Source organism: Amblyraja radiata, chromosome 5 (assembly GCF_010909765.2).
Source record: "Amblyraja radiata isolate CabotCenter1 chromosome 5, sAmbRad1.1.pri, whole genome shotgun sequence".
In the NCBI taxonomy this organism is placed as follows: domain Eukaryota; kingdom Metazoa; phylum Chordata; class Chondrichthyes; order Rajiformes; family Rajidae; genus Amblyraja; species Amblyraja radiata.
Genome location: NC_045960.1, coordinates 88,462,840 through 88,486,447, shown reverse-complemented (window position 1 = coordinate 88,486,447; position 23,608 = coordinate 88,462,840). Strand labels below are relative to the sequence as shown.

Below are 23,608 nucleotides of genomic sequence, written 5' to 3'. Positions count from 1 at the left end.
TCTACATGCATGTTTTTCATACCCCTCCAAATATTTTAGTAACTTTCCAATCGCACTTGCTAGATTCACTAGCCTATGGTTTCCAGGTTTTTCTTTATAGCCCGTCTTGAATAGAGACATAATATTTTCCACCCTCCGCGGAGTCTTCTGTCACCTCACCCGTATATAATGATGACTTGTAAATCTCAGCCAGGGCACATGCAATTGATTTTCCCACATTATCCATGGATATATCTGTTCAGGTCCAGAAGATTTGTCTACCTACACACGCATTAGGAATTCAACACCTCCATGACCATAAGACTGACTGCCCTCAAAACACTATCATTAACTGCCCCAAGTTCCCCTTTTTGTAGAGAGGAAATACTCATTGAGGACCTTGCCCATCTTCTGTGGCTCTACACAGTTGATCGCTTTGATTCTTGAGGGGTCCTATTCTCTCTTGGAATTATCCTTCATATTATTTGCCAGAGATATCTCCTTCCATTTTTTTCCTGATTTCCTTTTTTTTTAGCATGCTCCTCAGTTCCCGAAACTTCCAAGAATACACTTGATCCCAGCTCTCTATACCTGCCCTATGGCTCCTTATTCTTGGCCAGAGCCTCAATTTCCTCGTCATCCTGCTTTGCCCTTCACTCTAATGCAGGCCTGAAGTCTTGGCAGTGCACATTTGAAAACATCCCACTTTCCGGACTTCCTTTTCTTGCAAACAACCAGCACCAATCGACTTGAGGGAGTTCCTGTCTAATACATTCAAAATTGGCTTTGCTATAATTTAGAATTTTAACCAATGGGCGCACCCGGTCTTTATCCAGAACCATCTTAAACCTAATAGAACATTGCTCGCTGGTCCCAAAAGGCACACGCGCCAACATGCATCCACTTGCCACTCCCAATTTCCTAAGATTAAATCAAACGTTGTCCCCTCTTGTGTAGGGCCATCTACATGTTGCGTGAGGAAACTATGCTGAACACATTTGACAAATTCTGCCTTGTCTAAATCATTTGCACCATGACAGTCCCAGTCAATATTGGGAAAGTTAAAATCACCGATTATGACAACCTTATTAGTCCTGCAGCTTGCTGCAATCTCCTGGCACCAGCTGTTTTTCTGACTTCCCACATCCTGCAGGAGGAGCATTGTACCAATTTACCTGCCATCACTACTGCAACTGAACCAAGAAAGAAAGAAAAATAACAAGATGCACACACAAGAGCAGACTCCTATCGCCCTCTGTGATAGCCTCCTCGCCGAAGACTCACACTTGTCCTCAACACAGCATTGCATCTCAATACAGGGTCTCTCCCAACACGGCCGCTCCACTACACCTTGCATTTTTATGTTGGCTGCTCAATTGTCCCGCTGCTCAAGTTAGCTGCCTTCAGCTGGCTCCACTAATCCTCTGCTAATCTTTTAAATTCTCCTGCTCTTTTCCGAGACCAAAATGAAGAAGTCAACAGGAGTCTTCAATTGTTCACACTAGTTCTATGTTATCCATTTTCGCATCCACTCCCTATGCACTGTTAATTTACAGAGGCCAATTAACCTGAAACCTAAGATAGGCACAATGTGCTGGAGTAACTCGATCTAATTGTGTCTATCGTTAGTATAAACCAGCATCTGCAGTTCTTTGTTTAGCGAGGAAACCGGAGCACATGGTGAAAATCCGTGTGATCACATGGAGAACGTGCAACTCTACACAGAGCCAGATCAGATCTGGGTCTGTGGTGCTGTGAGGCAGCAGCTTTACAAACTTGCCACCCTATTCTCAGCTGAATTTCAGCCCTGAAACTCAATTTATAAAACCACTTCCTTGTGGCACATGTGTAAATCTGTCGAATTTAATGACCTCGACACAAAATGCTGAAGTAACTCAGCGGGACAGGCAGCATATCTGGAGAGAAGGAATTGGTGGCGTTTTGGGTCGAGACCCTTCTTCATGTTACGGTCCTGCAGATATAATGTAACATAATACCTGCGCCCATTCAAAGCTGCCTGTAGCTAGCTGTTCTTGCAGCAATCGCTTGTACCACTGAAACCCTCAACCATATTCCTCTGAGTTCTGCAATTTAGCATTCCGGTGTTAATCCTGCCATAATTTAATTTCCATTGGTTTAATAGGCAGCATGTGTCATCTATTGCACAATCTTTCATTCACCCAGCACCTCTTATTAATAGCTTCTTGTGCATGAACTTTAAGGACATTGTTTAAAATTGCTCAAGGGCTTCCTCTACTTCTGCAGCCCCCCTCCTGTTTCCAAACAATCCACCTCTCTGTTACTGCCAGAGCTTTAAGGTCGGGCAAATTGATTACTCTGTTAGACCTTCATCTGCTCCTTTTAAACGAAAAGATTGCTGAAAATATATGAGCAGATCTTTAACCATGCTGCGTCATTGCTCAAAATAACTTCTTAACATTGCTCTCTTACATTATTCTGCAGAATACCTTGGGATGTTTTATCTTTACAATACATTCACAGGGAGAGTACTTTATTCAATCACAAAAGTATATATTTTTATCTTCAAGTTGTCTTTATGTGTACCTAGTTTTAGGCAACACATATGGTACCTTTCAGTGCGAGAATATTTCATGTTTTCAGCATACTAAAAGATGCCTGAAACTTTAAGCCTTTAATTTAGCTTTCAATCCTGGAGTTCATTCTTCGCAAACACTGCTGACCCAATTGAACCTATAATTTTGTGTGATTTTACTTTCCTTCCTTTTAACCCATCACATTTATTTATCTTAACATTTACATGCTATGTTAAATGACTATTTGGTTAACCTTCCTTGTTGTAATAGACATTTTAGACATGTCAGTCCCAAATCTGAATTCAAATATTTTTCCTAAATGTGTTTAAATTTCATCTGCTGCAGGAGATTGAAACAATTAAGCTTTATCTGCCACCACATACTTCCTTTATGGAAAGGAAATTCAATTAATCGCCTTTGTTTTTAATACTTTATCTCTCTGAACCTTGACAAAAGATATTTGCCAGTCTAGGTAAATATTTGCTTTTTTTAATGGCAGCATTTCAGTCCATCTCAATAGTCAGTAAGGTATTGAAGTGAATTGAATTGAATACATTTTATTAGCCAAGCAACATACAGACAAGGAATTTGCCTTGGTGCTTTGCTCACATGTAACAACACGATATACAGTAGGCAATTAAAAATAAAACATAATTGAAATATGTGAAGAATGAAATAAAATACCAGGGCAAAAGGAGGCTACAGACTTTTGGCTGTTGAGTAGAGCCAAACCAGACCACGATGGAGAAGGTGATGGCAGTATAAAACCGGACCATTATTGCCTGCGGCAGATTGGGTTTTCTCAGCCGCAGGAAGTACATCCTCTGTGGGGCCTTTTTGACTGGAGTCGATGGTGGCCTCCCATTTAAGGTCCCTGGAGATGATGGTTCCAAGGAACTTAAATGACTCCACAGATGTGACTGTTCTTGATGGTGAGTAGGGGGAGCTCTCCTAAAATCTACAACCAATTCCATCGTCTTAAGAGCATTGAGCTCCAAATTGTTGCAATGGCACCAGGACGCAGCTGTGACACTTCCTGTCTGTGGGCAGATAGCTTCCCATCCTGGATCTGTCCAATCAGGGTTGTGTCATCCGCAAACTAGAGAAGCTTGACAGAGGAGTCTGTGGAGGTGCAGTTGTTGGTGTAGAGAGAGTAAAGGTGAGTAAAGAGTACGCAGTCTGGCGGTGCTCCTATGCTGAGGGTCAGCGGGTCCAAGATGTGCTTTCCCAGCCTCACACGTTGCTTCCTGTCGGTCAGGAAGTTGGTGATCCATTAACAGAGGGGTTCAGGCAGGGGGAGGGGAGAGATAGAGAGGGGGGAGAGAGAGAGGGGGGGGGGAGAGGGGGTGGGGAAGAGAGGGAGGGAGAGGGGGAGAGAGAGGGAGGGAGTGGGAGCGAGGGGGGGGGGAGAGAGGGGGGAGCAAGAGAGAGAGAGGGGAGCAAGAGAGAGGGTGGAGGGGGAGGAGGGAGGGGGCGAGAGGGAGGTAGGGGGAGAGGGAGAGAAATGGGGATAGAGGGAGAGGAGGGGGAGAGGGAGTGAGGATAGAGAGAGAGGAGGGGAAATAGGGAGGGAGGGGGAGAGGAGGGGGAGGGAGGGGAGAGAAAAGGGGGGGTTGTAGGGGGGGATGAGGATGGGGAGAGGTGAGGGGGGAGAGAAGAGGAGGGGGAGAGGTGGAGGAGAGTGGTGGGTGGAGATGGGGGGGATAGGGGGGGGGGGGAGTGGAGTGGGAGGGGGGAGAGAGTGGGGAGAGGAGGAAGGAGGGGAGGGGGTTGGGAGAGGGGGAATAGTGGGGAGGGAGGGAATAGTGGGGAGGGAGGGGGAGAGGGTTAGGGGGGAGAGGAGGAAGAGTGCGGAGAGGGTAGGGGAGAGAGACGAGGTGGAGAGAGGGGAGGGTGAGAGGTGAGGGGGAGAGAGGCGAGGGGGAGAGTGGGGAGGGGATGGGGTGAGGGAAGGGGGAGGGGCAGATGGGGAGGGGTAGAAAGGGGGGGGGTTAGACAGGGGGATAGGACAACTTGCTCTATTTGATCTTATTTGATTGTGCACGCCAGACCACGTGAAGGTTGCAATCTCCCACACCTGCCCCATTGTGGTCATATGTAAATGAGATCCATTGTGATTAGACATCTGTGAGAAGGCACTGTGACTCGTGCAGCAGTTTGATTTTTAAATGGTTTACAATACAATACAATACAATTCAATTTATTGTCATTTGGACCCCTTGAGGTCCAAACGAAATGTCGTTTCTGCAGCCATACATTACAAAACAAAAAGACCCGAGACACAACACAGTTTACACAAACATCCATCACATCGTTGTGATGGAAGGCAAAAAAACTTATCTCTCCACTGCACTCTCCCCCCCCCGATGTCAGGGTCAAAGTCAAAGCCCCCGGCTGGCGATGGCGATTGTCCCGCGGCCATTAAAGCCACGCCGGGTGATGCAAGGTCGCACACCGGGTCTTGGTGTTAGAGCCCCCGGCGTGCGCTCGCAAAGTCCCGCGGCCATTCCAAGCCGCGCGGGGCGATGGTGTAAGGCCCCGCTCAGGTAATCTTCAACCCCGCAACTCGGGCGGGAGAAGTCGCCGTTGCGGAAGCCCCGAAAAGCGGTCACCCAGCAGGGACCCGCGGGCTCCCGGTGCCGCCGTCCGCCAAACCCGCAGTTGCAGCCTCCGAAACTCCGGAGGTCGGGTGGCAGCAGCGTCCACCACAGCTCCACCCGCTCCGGACTCGGCCAGCCCCGTGACGGTGAGTAGTCGGCAGCTCCGCAGCTGGAACCCCAGGTCGTTCCTGTTGGAGGCCGCTCCACGTTGCAGCCCCAACGACAACGGAGACCCGACAAAGAAAAGGTCGGGTCTCCCGTGCAGGGGAAAGATTTTAAAGTTACCCCCACCCCCCCACACACATACCCCAACAAAAAAAAATAACAAAAACTACATAAAAACGAGACAAAAAATAATAAAACACAGACGGACTGCAGAGGCCGCTGCTGACGAGAGTCGCGCCGCCCACCTGGTTTGATATTTGTTACTAAAAAAGCAGGGAAATTAATAACCACATTTTCTAATTTTCAAAACAAAATGTGGAGGAGGAAAACTTTCCAGGAATATGTAAAATTTTCTCCGTTACGGCAAAGGGTGGAGGAGTAAATTCACAAACAGCTTAAACGAATTTTCTCGAAATAGAACCCGTAACAAACCAACGAGAGTTTTAATAGTTACTAGACCAAGTGCAGACCCGCTGGGTCTGTTCCCCCAACGTGCGGTTGGGCGGGTGGGGGGGTGTGTGTGTGCTGCGGCTTCACATGCACACAGAGTGGGGGGGAGGGGGAGACGGGGTGGGGAGGGAGGGGAGACTGCTGGATCCCGTCCCCTCAACGTGCGGTTGCAGGGGGGTGGGGGGCTGCGGCTTCACACGCTCACTAACCACCTCCCACACGCACGGGGGGAGGGGGATGAGGGGGGTAGGGGAGGGGGTGGGGAGAAGGGAAGGAGGGGTGAGGGAGAAAGGAGGGGGAGAGGGAGTGGAGGGGGAAGGGGGGGAGATAGGGGGAGAGGGGGAGGGAGAGAGAGGGGGAGAGAAAGAGAGGGGAGGGGGGTAAGAGAGTAGAAGGGAGAGTAGAGGGGAGAGGAGGGAGGAGAGACGAGGGGGGAGAGGAGGGGGAGCGGGGAGAGGAGGGCGGAGAGGGGGTTGGAGGAGGGGAGAGGGGGGTTGGAGGGGGAGAGGGGGTTTGGTGGGGGGTGGAGGAGGGGAGAGGGGGGTTGGAGGAGGGGGGAAGGAGGGTGGAGGAGGGGAGTGGAGAGAGGGTGGGGGAGAGGGGTTGGGAGGGGAGGAGGGAGAGGGGTGAGGAGAGAGGGAAATTGAGTGGGAGGAGACGGGTGGGTAGGAGGAGGGTGGGGGAGAGAGGGAGGAGGAGGGAGAGGGGGAAGAGCGTGGAGGGATGGGGAGGGGGAGAGAAGGGGAAGAGTGTGTAGGAAGGGGGAGAGTGGGGAGGGAGAGGGGTAGGGGGGAGAGGGAGGGGGAGAGGGTAAGTGTGGAGGAAGGGAGGGAGGAGAGAGGGGTGGGGGAGTGGGAGAGGTGTGGGGAGGGGAGGGATGTGGGGAGGGAGAGAGGGGGAAGAGTGTGGAGGGAAGGGGAGGGGTGGGGGGAGAGGGGGAAGAGTGGAGGGGTAGGGGCAGTCCATCTATTCTCTACTCCCTAACACTCCCACTCCTCTCTATTCCCACACTCGTGATCACGCGCTTCGACAGGGGCTGGGGCTGGTGCAAAGGCATATGTAAATGAGATCCATTGCGATTGGCCATCTGTGAGGGATGGCATTGTGACATCACAGAATGGAACGTGCTGCAACATCAGGCGGAGGGGGGGATGGCGGGGCTGGGGCTGGAACAAAGGCATATGTAAATGAAATCCATTGCGATTGGACATTGGGCATTGTGATATCACACGATGGAACGTTCATCAACATTCTATGGGCTAGAAGCTTTTAACATTTTGAATTTTTTAATGTTTTTTACTGAAAAAGCAGTGAAAGGTTGAACCGAATGTTCTAATTTTACAAACATTAAGTGGAGGAGGAAAAACCCTACCGGAATATGTAAATATTGTTTAGATTTTGCAAATTTCGGAGGAGGAGATTCACAAACGCCTAAAACGAATATTCGCGAAATAGAACCCGGACAAACCAACACGAGAGTTTTAAATATATACTAGACCAAGTGCAGACCCGCTGGGTCTGTTCCCTCAACGCGCGGTTGGGCAGGGGGGGGGGAGGGGGTTCTGCAGCTTCACACACACACTAACCTCGTCCCACACACGCAGGGGGGTAGGGGGAGGGGGATGAGGAGAGTAGGGGGAGACGGGGTGGGGAGAGGAGGGAGAGGGAGTGGAGGGGGAAAGGGGGGAGAGAAAGGGGAGAGAGGAGGGGAGAGAGAAAGGTGGAAGGAGAGAGGGAGAGAGACGGGGGAGGGTAAAGAGAGTAGAGGGGAGAGAGGAGGGGGGAGATGAGGGGAGAGAGAGGAGGGGGAGTGGGGAGAGGTGGGGTCCCGTTCCCTCAATGTGCGGTTGCGGTGGGGGGGGGGGGGGGGGGATGCGGCTTCACACGCACACTAACCACCTCCCACACACGGGGGAGGGTAGGGGGTGACGGGATGGGGAGAGCGGAGGGGAGGGAGAGGAGGGGGGAACGGGGAGAGAGAGAGGGGGGAGGAGAGGGGTGACGAGAGAGGGGGAGATGGGGAGAGGGAGGGAGCATAGATGGGGGAGGGGAGGAGAGCGGGGAGGGTGAAGGGGAGACGGTAGATGGGGAGAGTGGTGAGGAGGAGGAGGAGGAGGAGGAGAGAGGTTGATGAGAGGGGTGAGGAGAGGGGTGGGGGAGAGCGGTGAGGAGAGAGGGGTGAGGAGAGAGGGGTGAGGGGTGAGGAGAGAGGGGAAGAGAGCCTCTTAAATGCCTCTTAAATGACACTTTTGTATCTGCCCATCACCCCTGGAAGCTCGTTCCAGGCATCCACCATTCCCATTTTGGCAGAGGAGGCGGGTACAATTATAACATTTAAAAATACATTTGGACAGGTATATGGGTAGAAAAGGTTCAAATGGGCAGGGGCCAAATGCAGGCTAACGGGATTAGCAAAGATTGGCATTTTGATCAGCATAAGCTGCATGGTAGTGTTTTATTTGTTTTATTATTAATGTTTAATATTTTATGTGTCATTCTTAATTGTTACAGTATGTCATTACTTGCATGTGGAGCACCAAGGCAAATTCCTTGTATGTGTACATACTTGGCCAATAAACTTATTCATTCATTCATTCATTCATTCATTCATTCATTTCCATGCTGTATGTCTCCTCAACCCATGACTGTCAATAAGCTGCTCTCAGATTCAGAGATTGTCATCAATAAGGAAAATTTGGAGAGGTTTAACAGCTTTGGACTAAGTTTTCTGCAGATTACTTCTCCAGATTAATTTAAGGAAGAATGGCGCTGTATTTCAATGTGCTCAGCATGGCAATACAATATTAGAAGCTCAGTTTTTTAACTCCAGTTGGTCAAGCAGGAGATGCCTGTTGGTGACTGATTCATTGTTAAAAACCTGTTTATAAACATGTGGAAAATAAGCTGATGACTATCCTTAACACTGTCAAATGGTCACATTTGTGCTCCACGCCTATCACAAGCCTTGGGGCTCATTTTCCATGGCTGCCAGCAATATGTTTACTAACTTAGTTCCCGTTCAGTTTGAAATTGTTTATGCATCATTTGCTCCAAATATTATACCACAAATCATCTCCAGTCAATGTTGTGGCAAACGGTCCAAGAATGCAAATAAAATCAGGTCAAGCATTTCCTGGACATGCTTCATTGGTCAAATTTATATCCAACATGGATTGTTTTCCATGCATTCTCTTTGTACATCTATCTATAACAAGAAATCAACAAGAATAACAAGATAACAGGAATCCTGCTGGATCTTCCGGTTGCTAACTATTTTAACACCCCTTCCATTCCCTTACCAACCTTTATATCCTGGGCCTCCGAGCCAGGCAGGCCGTAGGCAAACTGGAGGAACAGCACCTCATACTTTACTTAGCTAAATTACAAACTAACGGTATGAACATTGAATTATGGTCATAGAATAATAGTCATTCAGCATGGAAACAAGCCCTTTGGCCCAACTTGCCCATGCCAACCAACATGCCCCATCTGCACTCGTCCCATTTGCCTGCGTTTGGCCCATATACCTCTAAACTTATGCTATCCATGTACCTGTCTAAATGTTTCTTAAATTTTGCAATCGGCCCTGCCTCAACTACCTCCTCCGGCAGCTCATTCCATACACCCACCAACCTTTGTTAAAAAGTTACTGTTCACATTCCTATTAAATATTTACACCCTCACCTTAAACCTATGTCCTCTGGTTTTCAATTCCCCTATAATGGGTAAAATATTCTGTGCGTTTACTCGATCTATTCCTAGTGATTTTGTACACCTCTATAACATCACTCCTCATCTTCCTGCACTCCAAGGAATAATGTCCTAGCCTGCTCATTGCCACAGAGGGCTGTGGGGGCCAAGTGGGTATTTGTAAGGCAGAGATAGACAATTTTTTTGATTAGAACACGTGTCAAGGGTTATGAGGAGAATACAGGAAAATGGGATTGGGAAGCAGAGATCAGCCATGATTGAATGGCGGAGTGGACTCTTCTCCTACAACTTGTGAACCCTTCTTTAGACTGAAAGACAGAGAATGCCTGAATTATAACTAGTGAACTTGTGCTCAACCTCTCCCTGTAGCTCAGGCAGTCGAGTGCTGGTAACATCCTGGTAAATCTCCACTGCACTCTTTCCAGCTTAACAACAACTTTTCTACGACATGGTGACCAAAACTGAACACAATACTGTAAATATGCCCTCACCAACGTCTTATATAACTGTAACATGACCTCCCTACATCTATACAGTAGTAACATATCCCTCTCTAACCTCAGCATCATCCATGCTCTTCCCCATGGTAAATCCTGATGTGAAATACACATTGAGGAACTCACAAACTTTTTCTGGCCTTTCTTTGTTCCTTGAGTGGACTAACCCTTTCCATAATTACTCTCCTACTGTTAATATATGTATAAAATGCCTTGGGGCTCCACTAAATGCTGGAGATGCTGCCTGACCCGCTGAGTTGCTCCAGCACTTTGAGTCTATCTTAGATGTAAATATGATTAAGTTTTAAGTTGTGAAAACACACCTTGATCCAGCTTGTGAGGTAATGATATGTTGTGTGACACTGGTTAGCAGCGTGGGAATATTGCTTCTTCCTTGCAACCAACTGGCAGTATCACAGCAGGTGACTTGATGGCATCTGCCTGGTCTTTTGTCCACGTTGCTTCTCTCCTAAGTGGTACGGTACACAAGGCTCGTCAGTTCCCTGTCAATAAACCTGGGGGATGCAATTTCCCTCATGCAATTTATTGAGGAAACAGCCATCTCCATCAGCTGGGAGAGTGGTATTGAGGTTGTGCATGTGTGCCTCCTAAGGCCTGGCCCTTGAGGTTGCAGCTGTATGGCTAAATGCCACCAGCTGTGAAGCGTTTGACTAAAGCCCTTCAGTAGCCAGCCATTTCTGAAACTGGCATTACGAGGGAGTTTGACAACATTATTTGTGGAAAAATGCTAGGGAATATCAAAATTTCTTTAGATCCTTTTGTAGAATAATATTTTAACAATGGAAAGAACAACAAAGACAAATTTAAAAACTACTGAGTCTAAAAATCCATGTCCATAAATTTGGACATCTTTAAATCCCAGTGAGGTTTAATACTGAACAAGCACCATAAGAGGTGTAAACTTGACAGTGCAAGATCACCTTCCAGGTGAGCTCATTATCAGTGCCATTTATCTGGCTGTAATCATCCGTAATTAACAGTATTCTACTTTATGTAAATGTGTCCAAATATCATATTTTTACCTTTTTCTTTTTCTCCTAAAGGATTTCCTTTACTCCAGAGATGCTGCTTCATCCACTGAGTTACTCCAGCATTTTGTGTCTATGTCCAAAGACCACATCCTGCTGGTGCTGGCTCGAAGGGCCGAATGGCCTTCTCCTGCACCTATTTTCTATTTTTCTATCCTGCTGGTGCCAGCACACAGTCTAACAGCCGCATTGGGTGTCAGGGGTTATGGGGAGGAGTCAGAGAATGGGGTTAGGACTTAGATATAGATCATCCACGATTGAATGGTGCAATAGACTTGTGGGGCTGATGGCCTAATTCTGCTCCTATCACTTATGACCGTATGAGTATTAATTCTATGGACTTCCGTGATAGTCGATAGATAATCTGATGGCAAATTGCAGTGTGCTCAGAACTCTTCATGGAATGGAAAGTAGACATTGGACAGAAACGTGAATGTGAAAGTGGCTATTAAATACAAATGTATCAAATACTGTATTAGGAGATGATGTAGCATCATTCCAAGTGTTATCCTTTCTCAGAGATCTGTTTGCTTCATAGTTGAAAATATATTCAGCCTAACTTTAAACAATATGATAATGGCTATATTTTTTTATATTGCCTCCTGATTAAATACTGTGCATTTCCATTTATTTGACTTAAAAGACAAAAGTTACATTGGTTTAAGTAAACCATGTCTGTCTGAAGTTTAGAAATGTAGATATCTTCTATAGTGAATCATGGCGTGAAACAATGTAGTAACAACCAGGGAATGTATACAAAAGGCACTCAGTCCTGTCTGTGCCAAATACCAAACACTTTATTTTATAACTGATATATATTCAAGTCTTTACAATATATACATATTGCACATGTTAGCTGGAATGTTTATAAATCTTAATGTACAGTGACTAATGACATTAGCTTGTATATTTTGGTACAAATGACACTCCACTATGTTAGACAAAAGATAATTGCTGACAAACCTCTTTAAGTTCAGCGAATGAAAACCATAACGAACATAGTACTAGCCTAACTGTACTGTTTTAAGGTGTTAAATTTTGAAAAGACAAGAAAATGTCATGCAAATCATAATTTAACTAGTCCACAGGGTGACCCTAAACATTCTCATTATCGACAGTTACTATGTTATAATGTGGCAAATGGTTTTAAATTGCAATAGCATTACATATGACAAAAAGAGATAGTCGGTACTCTGATGCAAGAAGAAAAATCCTGCAGTAAATTTAGGATAGAGTAGCTTCGTCTTGAACAGTATCTGAGCATCTCAATGTTTAATACAAAATAATGTTCCAAATATTTGTTGAACAAGAAAGCATATGTGCAATTTTGGCAGCAAAAACAGTGAAATTATATTATTTTCTTAAACATTAAGCCTTTGTAACATAGGCCGTTATTTATATGAATGTACAGAATTACAGAAACAATGTTGACCAACATACAAAATGCACATTGAGGAGTTTATGGAAGTATCCATCTGTATGCAAAAATAAATCTTTGATCACAATGGAATATGTTATAAAGGTATTGAGATCTATTTGTTTCCCTGTTGTTTTCCAAGGCACTTTTCTTGGTTCTGGGGATATTTGAATTCATTGTTGTCACCTGTAAAACAAGATTGTTGCATTTTGTACTCTTAAGGGGTTTAAGTAAGTTACATGTTAGTTTTTAAATGAGCATGAAGCATTTGGCATGTTTAAGCAGGAAACATGAAAACCCCTGATCAGGCTTTAATTTATCTGTTAGCTCATGTGGGCAAGTCTTGATGGAATTTATATTGTGAAAATGGCATCTACGGTAATTCTGGTATCTTTCACCATTTAATCGATTATATGGTGAGTAATTAATTTTATTTTTCAGTAAAGCTTTATATCAGGACTCACTTTCATAGAATAGATTGAAATAAGAGATTGACCAGCCATGTGGTCAGGCATCTACTGTTGCTGTAAACTCCACTTAGTGTTGAGCGTGGCTTGATTGATAGTTTTCCCCATGCGCAACAAATTGAGCAGCTACTATTTCACACAGTAAGTTCCAGCACAAAGTGCATTATCAAGATTTGATAAGCTATTCCAGTCCGTATATTGCAACTTTTAAAAAAAATCTCACTTCTGCATCACAATTCTGTTTGCTATCACTGAACTGCCTTTTTCATTGAACTAAAGTAATTATAGTCAAAACATTGATCAAATACATTGTAGCCTCCCAGTTGAAGGTGATAGCACAGTAAGGATTATATGTAAAAAATTAGATAATTCTATACGTAATCTTGTGTGATGCTAACCACGATCATTATAATTGGAATAAAATGGGTATTTATATGTATTTTCTATCTTCTTATATAGCTTTGCCTTAAAACATGAATTTATCAATCATGGAATTTACTTCCATGCTATGTTGTACAAAGTGTTCGAGAGTCCTCAAGTCATAAGACACTGAAACAAATACATCAGCTTCAATGTTCATGGTGACCTTCAAGTATCCTTCTGTAACTAGTCCCATTTAACAGCACATGTTCTAGAGCCCTCTATGCTTTGGCAATTCATCGTGTGGAGGTACCTGCCTCCACCATCTTCTAAGGCAATAGATTCTAGTTTATGACCATCCTCTAGTGAAAAAAATCTACCTCAGATTCCCTTTTATTCCTCACCTTAACCATACGCCCTCTGGCTATAACTATCTTCTTTCACTAAGCACCTTATCTATTCCCCTCATCATTTTTATTACCTCCTCAGCTCCAAGGAAGGCAGATCCAGCCTAACTAGGTTTTCCTAACACTTTACGTCTATACAACATCCTGGTAAAGCTCACCCACTCCACTGTGTACCTTAAGAACAATTACCACGTGTATTTCTACAGGTATGGAGCAGTCAGAATTCCTAAATTCACGAGAACATTTTTTTTTGCTTGTCTATAGTGAGTCTTACAAGAGATGGGGCCATCTTGGATTTGTCTGTAAAGACTTAAATTGGACAGATGTAAGTTTCAAACAAATACTCTGTGACTGTCTTCAGAATGAGAGAATTGATGTTGACATTGTAGTTGAGGACAATGAGTTGATATAAAAGATATGAAAATTGAGCAGTATTAACCAAATTAAATGTATTCCAGGCTGTTGAGGAAAAAAATGGGAGAATGTTGCAGCGGGTTTGTCTACGATTTTTCAATCCATCCTGGCTACCAGAGTGGTGCCAGAGGATTGGAGAATTTTTAGCATTATAGGCCAAATAGTTTAACTACCAGTGGCAGGTTATTAGAATCCATTCTCAGGGACACTGTGAATCATCATTTTAAAAGACACATATTTATCAGGGAGAATAATCAGGGGTTATGGGGAGAAGGCAAGAGAATGGGGTTAAGAGGGAAAGATAGATCAGCCATGATTGTATGGCAGAGTATACTTGATAGGCCACGTTCCTATCATGAACTTATGAAGAATAAACATGGATTTATCATGGAAAGGCATTGTCTGACTCAAGATGATCTTTTGTTTTGTGGAGGCATCAAGAAGAGTCAAAGAAAAGATTGCATTTGATGTTAGCATGCCCTTTGACAGTCCCAGCTGACCATCAAACCAAGGAAGTAAAATCCTATATGATTCTAGGAGAATGGCAAATTGGATCTAAGATTGGTTCAGTGACAAGAAGCAAATGATAATAGTTGCTGGATGGCTGGATTTCTACACTGTGTTGTACGAAGAGTTCCTGAAGTCACAAGGCACTGAAACAAATGTTTTAGCTCACTATGCTTATGGTGACCATCAAGTACCCATCTATAATAATCCCATTTAACAGCACTTGGTTCACGGTTTGGCAATTCATGGTGTGGAGGCTATTGTCAGGCTGTGTATAGTCCCCTGCAATTTGTAATATATTCTTAAATGTCATGAGCATGATTAAGTTTGTAAATTATGCAAAGTTTGTCATTTGGACAACAGGAAGCATACTTTAGACTGCAGGAAGATATAAATAGTCTGGTAATGTGATCAGAAAGGCAGCAATTAGAGGGAAGTGCAAGGCTATGCATTTGGACAGAATCATAAAATCACCATTTTACAGAACCACATCTATGTTATCCATGCCGACGATGACGTATATCTACGCTAATCCCATTTGCCTGCTTTAGGCATATCCTTTTGAATCTAAATACCTGTCTAAGTAAATGCCTTTGAAACATTGTAAATATATCACCTCTGCCACCTCTGCTGGCAGCTCATTCCAATTAACCCTCTGTGTGAAAAACTCTTCAGATCTTTAAATGTCACCCCTCTCAATATAAACCCGTGCCCTCTGGTTGTAAACTCTCCTGCTCTGGGATAAAGACTAACCATCTATCCCACTAAAGCTCTCGTAATTTCACAGCTCACCTACCTGTAGTTTTCAAGCTTATTCCTACTGCCCTATTTCAACAAGAGGATAACATTAGCTATCTTCCAGTATTCCAGTACATCACTTGAGGCTAATAAGGCTGCAAAAATCTTTGTTGAAATCCTATCTTAAAAGGTGCAAAAATATTAATAAATGGAGAGTATGATCTCCCGTGGTGCAGTGAGGCCATTCTTGGAGTAATGTGTTTAATTTTGGTCATCTGGTTGCTGGAAGGAGCTGGAAAGAGTGTAGATAAGGTTTACAAGGATGTTGAGAGGACTCGAGGATCTGAGCTACAGGGAGAGGTTGGAGAGTCTAAGACTTTATCTTGGAGTGCAGGAGGCTCAGAGGTGTATAAAATCATGCAGGGTATAGATAGGATGAATGCACATGTCTTTTACCCAGGGTAGTGGAATTAAGAACCAAAGTACAAATTAAGTTAAGAGGTCCAAGATAGGAACCTGAGAAGCATCTTTTTCTCTCAGATGGTAGTGGGTATATGGAGCGAGCTGCCAGAGTAGAAGCAAATATTATTACAGCATTTAAAAGACTCTTGGACAGGTATGTGGATAGGAAAGGTTTAGAGGGATATGGGCCAAACATGGGCAAATTGGACTTGCTTAGATGGGACACATTGGTCAGCATCGACAATTGGGCCAAAGGGCAGTACGATTCTATGATAGTAAATGGCATGAAAGAACAAATGGACCTTGGAGTAGATGGCAACAGATCCGTAAAGGTATCAAGACAGATGAGGGTGGCACAGTAGTGCAAAGGATGGCACAGTGGCACAGGTGGGAGAGATGCCGCCTCACAACACCAGGCACCCGGGTTCAATCCTGACCTCAGGTGCTGTCTGTGTGGAGTTTGTACATTCTCCCTATGAGTTCCTTCAGGTGCTCCAGTTTCCATCCACATCCCTATGGGTTTGTAGGTTAAATGGCTTGTGTGTTGGAAGTGGATGCAAAAGTGGGATAACATAGAACTAGTGTGTGAACAGGTGATCGATGGTCAGTGTGGATTCAGTGGGCCAAAGGGCCTGTTTCCATGCTGTATCTTTAAACTTTAGGTGGTTAAACATGAATGAAGAATGGCCCCGACCCAAAACATAATCTGTCCATGTCCTTCCACAACTAGTGAAAAAGTACATGGAATACCTTTGTTTCTTAGCCCAGGCATGAAATGTAAAAGGACATACTGTATACAACACTCATTAGACCACATCTTAAGTACTACAAAAGCCCAGGTCGCAAATCGTAAGAAAGGCATGACTGCACTGGAAAGGGTGCAGGGAAGGTTTACCTGGATTTTGCCACCTCTCGAAAATTATAGCTATGAAGAAAGATTGTGTAGGCTGGGGTTACATTCAATGAAAAGATGTCTAAGGGGATACAAGTGAGGTGAGCAATAGAAAATTATGAGCATCCCAAATGGAGTAAAGAAAGCCAACCTGTTTTCCTGAGCAGCTGGGGATATTTTATGTAACATAAATAGTAGAAAGACTAAAGGGCAGATAAGGACTTATTTGAGTGGTCGCATCTGTCCTCGCAATCTGCAAGGATGGTAGAGGCAACAAACTTTGTCTAGTGCATTGTCATTGGGTAGACCTGCACATCTATAGAGCAGGGGATAGGCTGGGTCAACTTTTCTACACGCACACAAATTGTGGGCAGCATGTCCCTGTTTTATTTATTTATTTTATATCTGATTCCTTCTATGTTTTCTGGTGATGATGTTATCTCCACCGCCTTACAGATTCTTGAAAGTGCCAAAATGGAAGTCACGGATAATAATGTCATTTTGCGTGAATGTGAACGGCGCTCAGTTTTTTTTTCACCAACGTATGCCTTTTTTCTAGCTCATAGGTTGGAGTACTCAATGGAATTGTGCCTCTCTCCAATCTGTGAGTAGAAAAGATGTTCAACATCCAGTCAATTGCCTTCTAAATGTTCAAGGCTAGACTTTCCACTTTCAAAGTGCGTGGGTTGAACTATAGATTGTAAAGCTGTGAAAAGTGATGAGCGCGTCAAACGCTGCAATTGCTATCAATCTTTAATTGAGTGGTAGCCATGGTAATTAGTGCTGCCTTGTAAAGAGCAGAAACTCATTATGATGGCAAAGGCTGCACTTGGAGACACAAGGAAGTGCGGATGTAGGAACCTTGGATAAATCACAACGTGCAAGAGTAACTCAGTGCGTCTAGCAGCATCTGCGAGGGAATGGACAGGTGAGGTTTTGGGTCGGGACCCTTCCAAATAGATCGGGTAAACACACAGTCTCTTGCCCAGAGTAAGGGCATCGAGAACTAGATGACATAGGTTTATGGGAGGGGGAGGAGGAGGAAGAGAGAGGTTTAGTAAGAACCTGAGGGGTAACATTTTCACACAAAGGGTGGCGGGTGTATTGAACGAGCTGCAGTGGAGCTTGTTGAGGCAGGTACTATCGCAACATGCGTGAAACGTTTATACAGGTGCATGGATAGAATAGGTTTAGAGGGATATGGGCCAAACACAGGCAGATGTGACTAGTGTAGAAGGGACATGTTGGTCGGTGTGGACAAGTTGAGCCGAAAAGCCTGTTTCTATGCTGTATGACTCTGACTGATTTTTTTTTTTGTGTTTCAGTAATTATTTAAGTACAATGTCGGTGCAGTTGTAATTTAAATAGTGACTTCAACCGAAGTACAGTGACATGCGTTCGGTTACTCACAAATGTTTGGAAATCCGTTTAAAAAAATGAAAGTGCCTCTGTGGCGACTAGCCGTGAGTGAATGAACTGGAATGACTCGACGAGAAAGCTGCACTGGTCTCACTGATGTCAGACGTCTGGAATGGTGCTAATTAAAGTACAACATTGAACAAGCCAATCGATACTGAGTGATTGGCCGTTAGCTGATGTAAGGTTGTACTGACTGAACAAGTGGTCGTGTTTCTCCCCTCCCCCCAGCCACCCCCAAAGGTTGATCTCAGCCAGGCAACATGGTATATTCTCCCTTCCCCACCCTGCAAGTCTTAGCAGGATTTTCACGCGGATAAACACTGACCATTTGTCGAATTCAGCCTTTCACACACATCGGGTTAGCCGCCAATCTTGTGAGTAGCCTGGCACATCGTTTATAATCTGCGGTAAGAAAGTGTGGTCACCCATCAGCAAAGTAATAAACATATCCTCCCCTTTCCACAAAGGTCGCGCGTTCCATGCGCATCTCTTTTCGAAATAACCCGATAAGTGCGGTATGACCTTTATGAACTCTGATAAATCACCGAATCAGATTTGCTTCACTCTCATGAAACAAATGTCTATTTTTCTATCAAACCAAGTCCAGGCAGACGGGGAAACGAAGAACTGCGGATGATTAGTTTAATTTGGTGAGCCTGTACTTTTGGCCGTGCAGTTAATTTATTTTAAGGCGGTAGAGCTCCGCGCAGCTGATAAAGCCGCCGCCTCACAACTCCAGCGACCTGGGTATAGTCGCGACCCCCCCCCGTGGTTGTCTGCGTCGAGTTTGTAGTTCTCTCTGTGACCGCGTGGGTTTCCCCCGGGTGCTCTGGGTCCCTCCCACATCTCCGAGAAGTCCGGACTGGTAGGGTAATTGGCCTCTGTCAATTGAGCTCAGTGAGTGATAGTGGAGTGTGACAGGACCAGTGGGTGCACCGTGATACCAGAAACTAGTATACAACAAGTCTTACTGCTGATGTAACAATATCCCCACACTGGGAGAAATTTACAGAGGCCAATTAACCTACAAACCGATACGTCTTCGGGATGTGGGAGGAAACCGGAGCACCCGGAAGAAAACCACGCGGTCACAGGGAGAACGTGCAGACTCCACAGAGATAAATCAGGAAGGACCCTGGTTCTCTGGAGCTGTGAGGTAACAGCGCTACCGTTACGCTGCTGCGTGTCACCCTTATTCCAGGAACTGCCTAGAAAAGGATACCTAAGCTAATATTTGTCTTAATTGGAGCTACAATAACTCCCCAAAACCACATATTAACGTGGAACTTAAAGTGTTGGAATAACTCAACGGGTCACACTTTTCTTCTCGACCGTGGACAGAAAAGTTATTGCAAACTTGATGTGGTTCAGAATTAAAGATATGGCAGTGTGGGTCCCATCACCCCAATATGGGTACCTGGCGAAAGATGGTGAGCCCGAGGCATTGTTTCAGACTTCCACCATTCTCGGTGTTTAACGCATATCGAAGGAACGGTAGCGACAAATTAACACAATCACAATGTTGGACTTAATCAGTCCAAAACAATCGTTCAAAATAAAACGTAGTCCCAAATAATCTGAAAAGAAAGGCGGGGCACTTACAGGCTGGTATGGTACAATCTCTGGTATTGTGGTACAACCGGTAGAAGTGTCTGTTGCATTTGGGGCTGAAGTAAAGAGGTCCTGAAACAACACCAATAATCGATTAAAACCAGCTGATAGTCAGCACGCTGAAGACCACGCAGCGAAAGTTAAAGGGTTCTTACCTGTTAAATGTTTTAGAAACTTGTCCTTCACCCTCCTTAGATCCCTGGGTACTATTTCTGTTGGAAAAAGATACAGTATATATCATGTGCTCAATCTTAATGGCCGCATCGGCACGCAGTACCACGACAAATTTGTTTCGTAATCATTCAGGGAGGGGTAGATATTTTATAGATTTTGTGTGGGTGTCATTGCAGGTGTGAACTGAAATTATATTTTCTAGTTTGTCCTGAAAAAGGATAGATTCACAATACATCGTCATTAACCATTGTCAATCCCAAGAATCGGATCTGTACCAATTACTCATCAGGCGGGGCAAACAGAGAGAAAGACGACACCTTCCTCTGTTCTGACAATAGGACAGTGATCGTTTTGGATTCTGAATGCTTTAGTTTAAGGAGATTCAGGACAGTGCCTCAAGTCAGGTGTGACTTCAGATATTGGAAGTCGAAGAGTTGCGCAGCACCAACCACGTCCATATCAACCATCTACACCAATCCCATTTAGCGCACTGTTTGTATCCTTCTATGCCTTATCCATTTAGATGCTTGCCTAAAGGTTGGTTGTCTCGGATTCCGCCACGTCCCCTTGCAGGGAATTCGTGATATTAACCATCTCCGTGTGAAAAAAAATATTTAAAATCTCCTTTAACACTCCTTCTTCTCATCTTAAACCTATGCCGCCTTGTTTTTACACCACATGTGGCTCATAATTGTATATATCTCTATCAGCTCATCCCTGGGTTTTCTTTGCTCCAGGGAAAACAAGTCTAGCCTATCCAATCTCTCCCCATAACTAAAGTTCCCCAAAGCAGGCAAGATCCGGATACAGCAGCACTTCCACCTTAACTGCTTCAATATATTTTGGAAGAGTCACGTTCTGATTATGATTATGTGACATCTCTTGCTTCTTGGCCGATAAACAAATCTAAAAAGATTGCAATACAGTCGGGGAAAACAACACCGTCCCATTCCCTGATAAACGGAAAGCAAGAGACTTGCAGATTCTGGAATCTTGAATAAAAAAAAACCCCAAAATGCTGGAGGAACTCCACAGCTACTGTAGAATGGGCTGATGATGTTCCGAGGACAGACTTCAGTCCGAAAAGCAACAGCTCACGGGCTGTGGCGCTTCCCCGCTTCTAACAGACTACGGCGTGCTGATCTACTCGTCGTCAGAAAACCAGAAGACTTGCGTCCTCATGTCACCCTGACTAAGACAGAATTCATTCATAAAATGTGGAGATAGACACAAAAAGCTGGAGTAACTCAGCGGGTCAGACAGCATCTCTGCTGAAAAGGAATAGGTGACGTTTCGGATCGCCCGAGTCTGAGTCTAAAGACTGGTCCCGAAACGTCACCTATTCCTTTTCTCCATAGATGCTGCCTGACCCGCTAAATTACTCCAGTACTTTGTGCCTATCTCTTCTAAACGGTCGGACCGTCAAGCAAACCTTGACCATTCGCATTCCCACGGGACCACAAGACTAATGCACACCGAGATAAAAAATAACCCGCCCCTAGGATCTGTCAATTGAACACATTTGGGGCGGGGGGGGGGGGGGGAATCTGTAATGTACATTAAATTTATTATCGCCCATCATGCACGGCTCTTAATAGGACGTTAAAAAACCCCACACACACACACATACTCAGGAAACAACTAAGCCAATAAACCTGAAACACCTACCAACTTTCTCCTTCTGAGCGACATCATAATCAGGGAATTCCTGAGGATCAAAGGTGTAGTCAACGTCTTGTGGAAAATACATAACATCATTAGATTCCTCCTCGTGGTGCTTTTGTAACTGGTTTATGATTTCCAATATCAAGTTAAAGAGAGTTTTTTCGTCCCGTAACTCCGCGAAATCTGTCTTCTCCGCGAAATCTGACTTCTCTTGGCAATATCCAGCTCTGATTATCAAAAGCATAAATCCAAGGAATAGCGGCAGCCTCAGTCCATTCATTTCTGTCGAAAGATTAAAGCCTCCCAACCTCGACTGGAAATACTGAAAGAGCAAATAAACCGACATGATGATCTTTAACAGCTTTCGTTAGATAACCGCAAGGTTATGCCATCCCACTCACAATGATGCATAATTTCTCGTTTGCAGCAATCACTTTATTGGTTTTCCGGAAATAGAAATGAAAATTTCTAACGCTCAAGATACTGCGTAAAAAAACAATTCAAAAGCTTAGCCTATTGTGCTCTAGTGAGCATTTTATCATTGAGTGCCTCCACTAAACTTTTACAATGATACACTGGTGTCGCTTTTCCGAGGGATAGCTCGCACATTCAGACAAATAACATGAAGCGGTTTCTGTTTTTGCCTAATTGTAGTCAAGATATCTTTTACAATCAAGGTGTGTATTTCAGAAAAATAAAAAACTCATACCTTTAAGCACGGGCTGATAAAATGATTCCCGGTGCACCTCGCCGTGCAATCCGTGCGTTTTTTTTCCTCTCACCGTGCAGAAAAGGTGGACTGTTGCTCAAAACATATGATATTAAGTGTGCACTTAATTCCACAAACCACACAATTTCAGCTGTGCCTCCAAGCGCAGGCCCTTATATAGTATATGATGCATGTGGTAGTTCAATATAATGCTATCGACTTGAAGTGGGTGGTAAACAATAAAACTTCACTTGGCAACCTTTGGTTCAGTAACTTTCGTTAGATCTTTCCCAGCCTTTTACTGACTATTTGTAGACGTAATCGGTCCCACCGGATTACCCCGGCGTATCTTTAATTGGAAACGTGTTAACGCTGTTTGAAGATTTCATCCTTCCCGATCAGACACTCCTAGAATTGCATTATTTTCGTCAGCCCGGATGATGATGCGACCAGCGCTAACTGACAAGGCTGCGTGGCTACCAGGAACTTTTTTTTTCCTCTCTCCCTCTTCTGCACTTAAGCACGAAAGCCCGTAACTGGTGATATATCCCTGCCCCCTTGCAGTTTATTTGATGGTCCCTAGGAAGCGATTTCAGATAAACATATTTATCACTCTGGCTAATTTCCGACGTGGCAAATTATTGGAAGCACTATTACAAGGATAGTAGTGGTAAAGACGACGGGAAGACTTTATATCTGCATATGTTACGGTGCAATCCCTCCCCCTCCACACAGCTTCTTAAAGGTACTGTAGGTGATCTTTGACAAAGCAGCAACCTCTGAAGGGAAACGGGGCGCAGCGGTCGGGTGGCGGGTGTGACTCCCTGAAATGTAATCCCCTTCCACCCATCTGTTTATTCCAGACGTATTTGCCACCCCTTTCGGGTTAAAACTAATATTAAAGTAAATCTAAATTTAAAAAAAAACAGGAGCATTAATTGTGTGGATAACTTTATTCAAACCTGTAATTTAAAAAAAAGTAAACCCTATTTAATATGCCCCCCTTTTTGTGCTTTGAATGAAGATGTATTATACGCCGAACAAGTGACAAGCCACAGATTGCAACTGCAAGTGTTCTGTGGCGGAAGGACTAACAACAGCGCCATTCAGCGACAGAGGAGTCACTCGTGGATTTGATGTGTCCGCGAACCTAGAGGACTGATTTGCAGTAGGATTTGTTCGGCTAATGCTGAAAGTACATGAGCTTTCGGCGATAGAGATCAAAGACGTTTATCTTGTGCAATACAAGCAGCAGCTGCACAAAAATAACGGAATAACTGCAGCAGAAAGCCATCATCGGAGGAATGTTTGTCTCAAAGCATCCGAATTCAAACGTCCAGCCCTTTGCTGCATGTTTACC

General features: G+C 44.6%; 1 protein-coding gene across 1 annotated transcript; it reads right to left on the bottom strand.

Moving 5' to 3' along the window:
* Nucleotides 1–11,781: 11,781 nt before the first annotated feature.
* On the bottom strand, nt 11,782–22,898 carry alkal2 (ALK and LTK ligand 2). Its single transcript, XM_033021681.1, has 6 exons — nt 22,249–22,898; nt 21,543–21,861; nt 19,856–19,912; nt 19,692–19,772; nt 18,415–18,491; nt 11,782–12,609 (listed from the first exon to the last, which is right to left on the bottom strand). The coding sequence occupies exons 2-5, from the start codon at nt 21,817–21,819 to the stop codon at nt 18,427–18,429; spliced, it is 480 nt and encodes a 159-aa protein (XP_032877572.1). The 5' UTR covers nt 21,820–21,861; nt 22,249–22,898; the 3' UTR covers nt 11,782–12,609; nt 18,415–18,426.
* Nucleotides 22,899–23,608: the final 710 nt, after the last annotated feature.

What these genes read in the sequence shown, in the direction of transcription:
- alkal2 (XM_033021681.1), bottom strand. Translation starts at nt 21,819, where the DNA reads ATGAATGGACTGAGGCTGCCGCTATTCCTTGGATTTATGCTTTTGATA. An exon ending in CGCTCAGAAGGAGAAAGTTG is followed by an intron (nt 19,913 to 21,542) that starts GTAGGTGTTTCA and finishes TTTTTCCAACAG; the next exon opens with AAATAGTACCCAGGGATCTA. An exon ending in GTTTCTAAAACATTTAACAG is followed by an intron (nt 19,773 to 19,855) that starts GTAAGAACCCTT and finishes GTGTTGTTTCAG; the next exon opens with GACCTCTTTACTTCAGCCCC.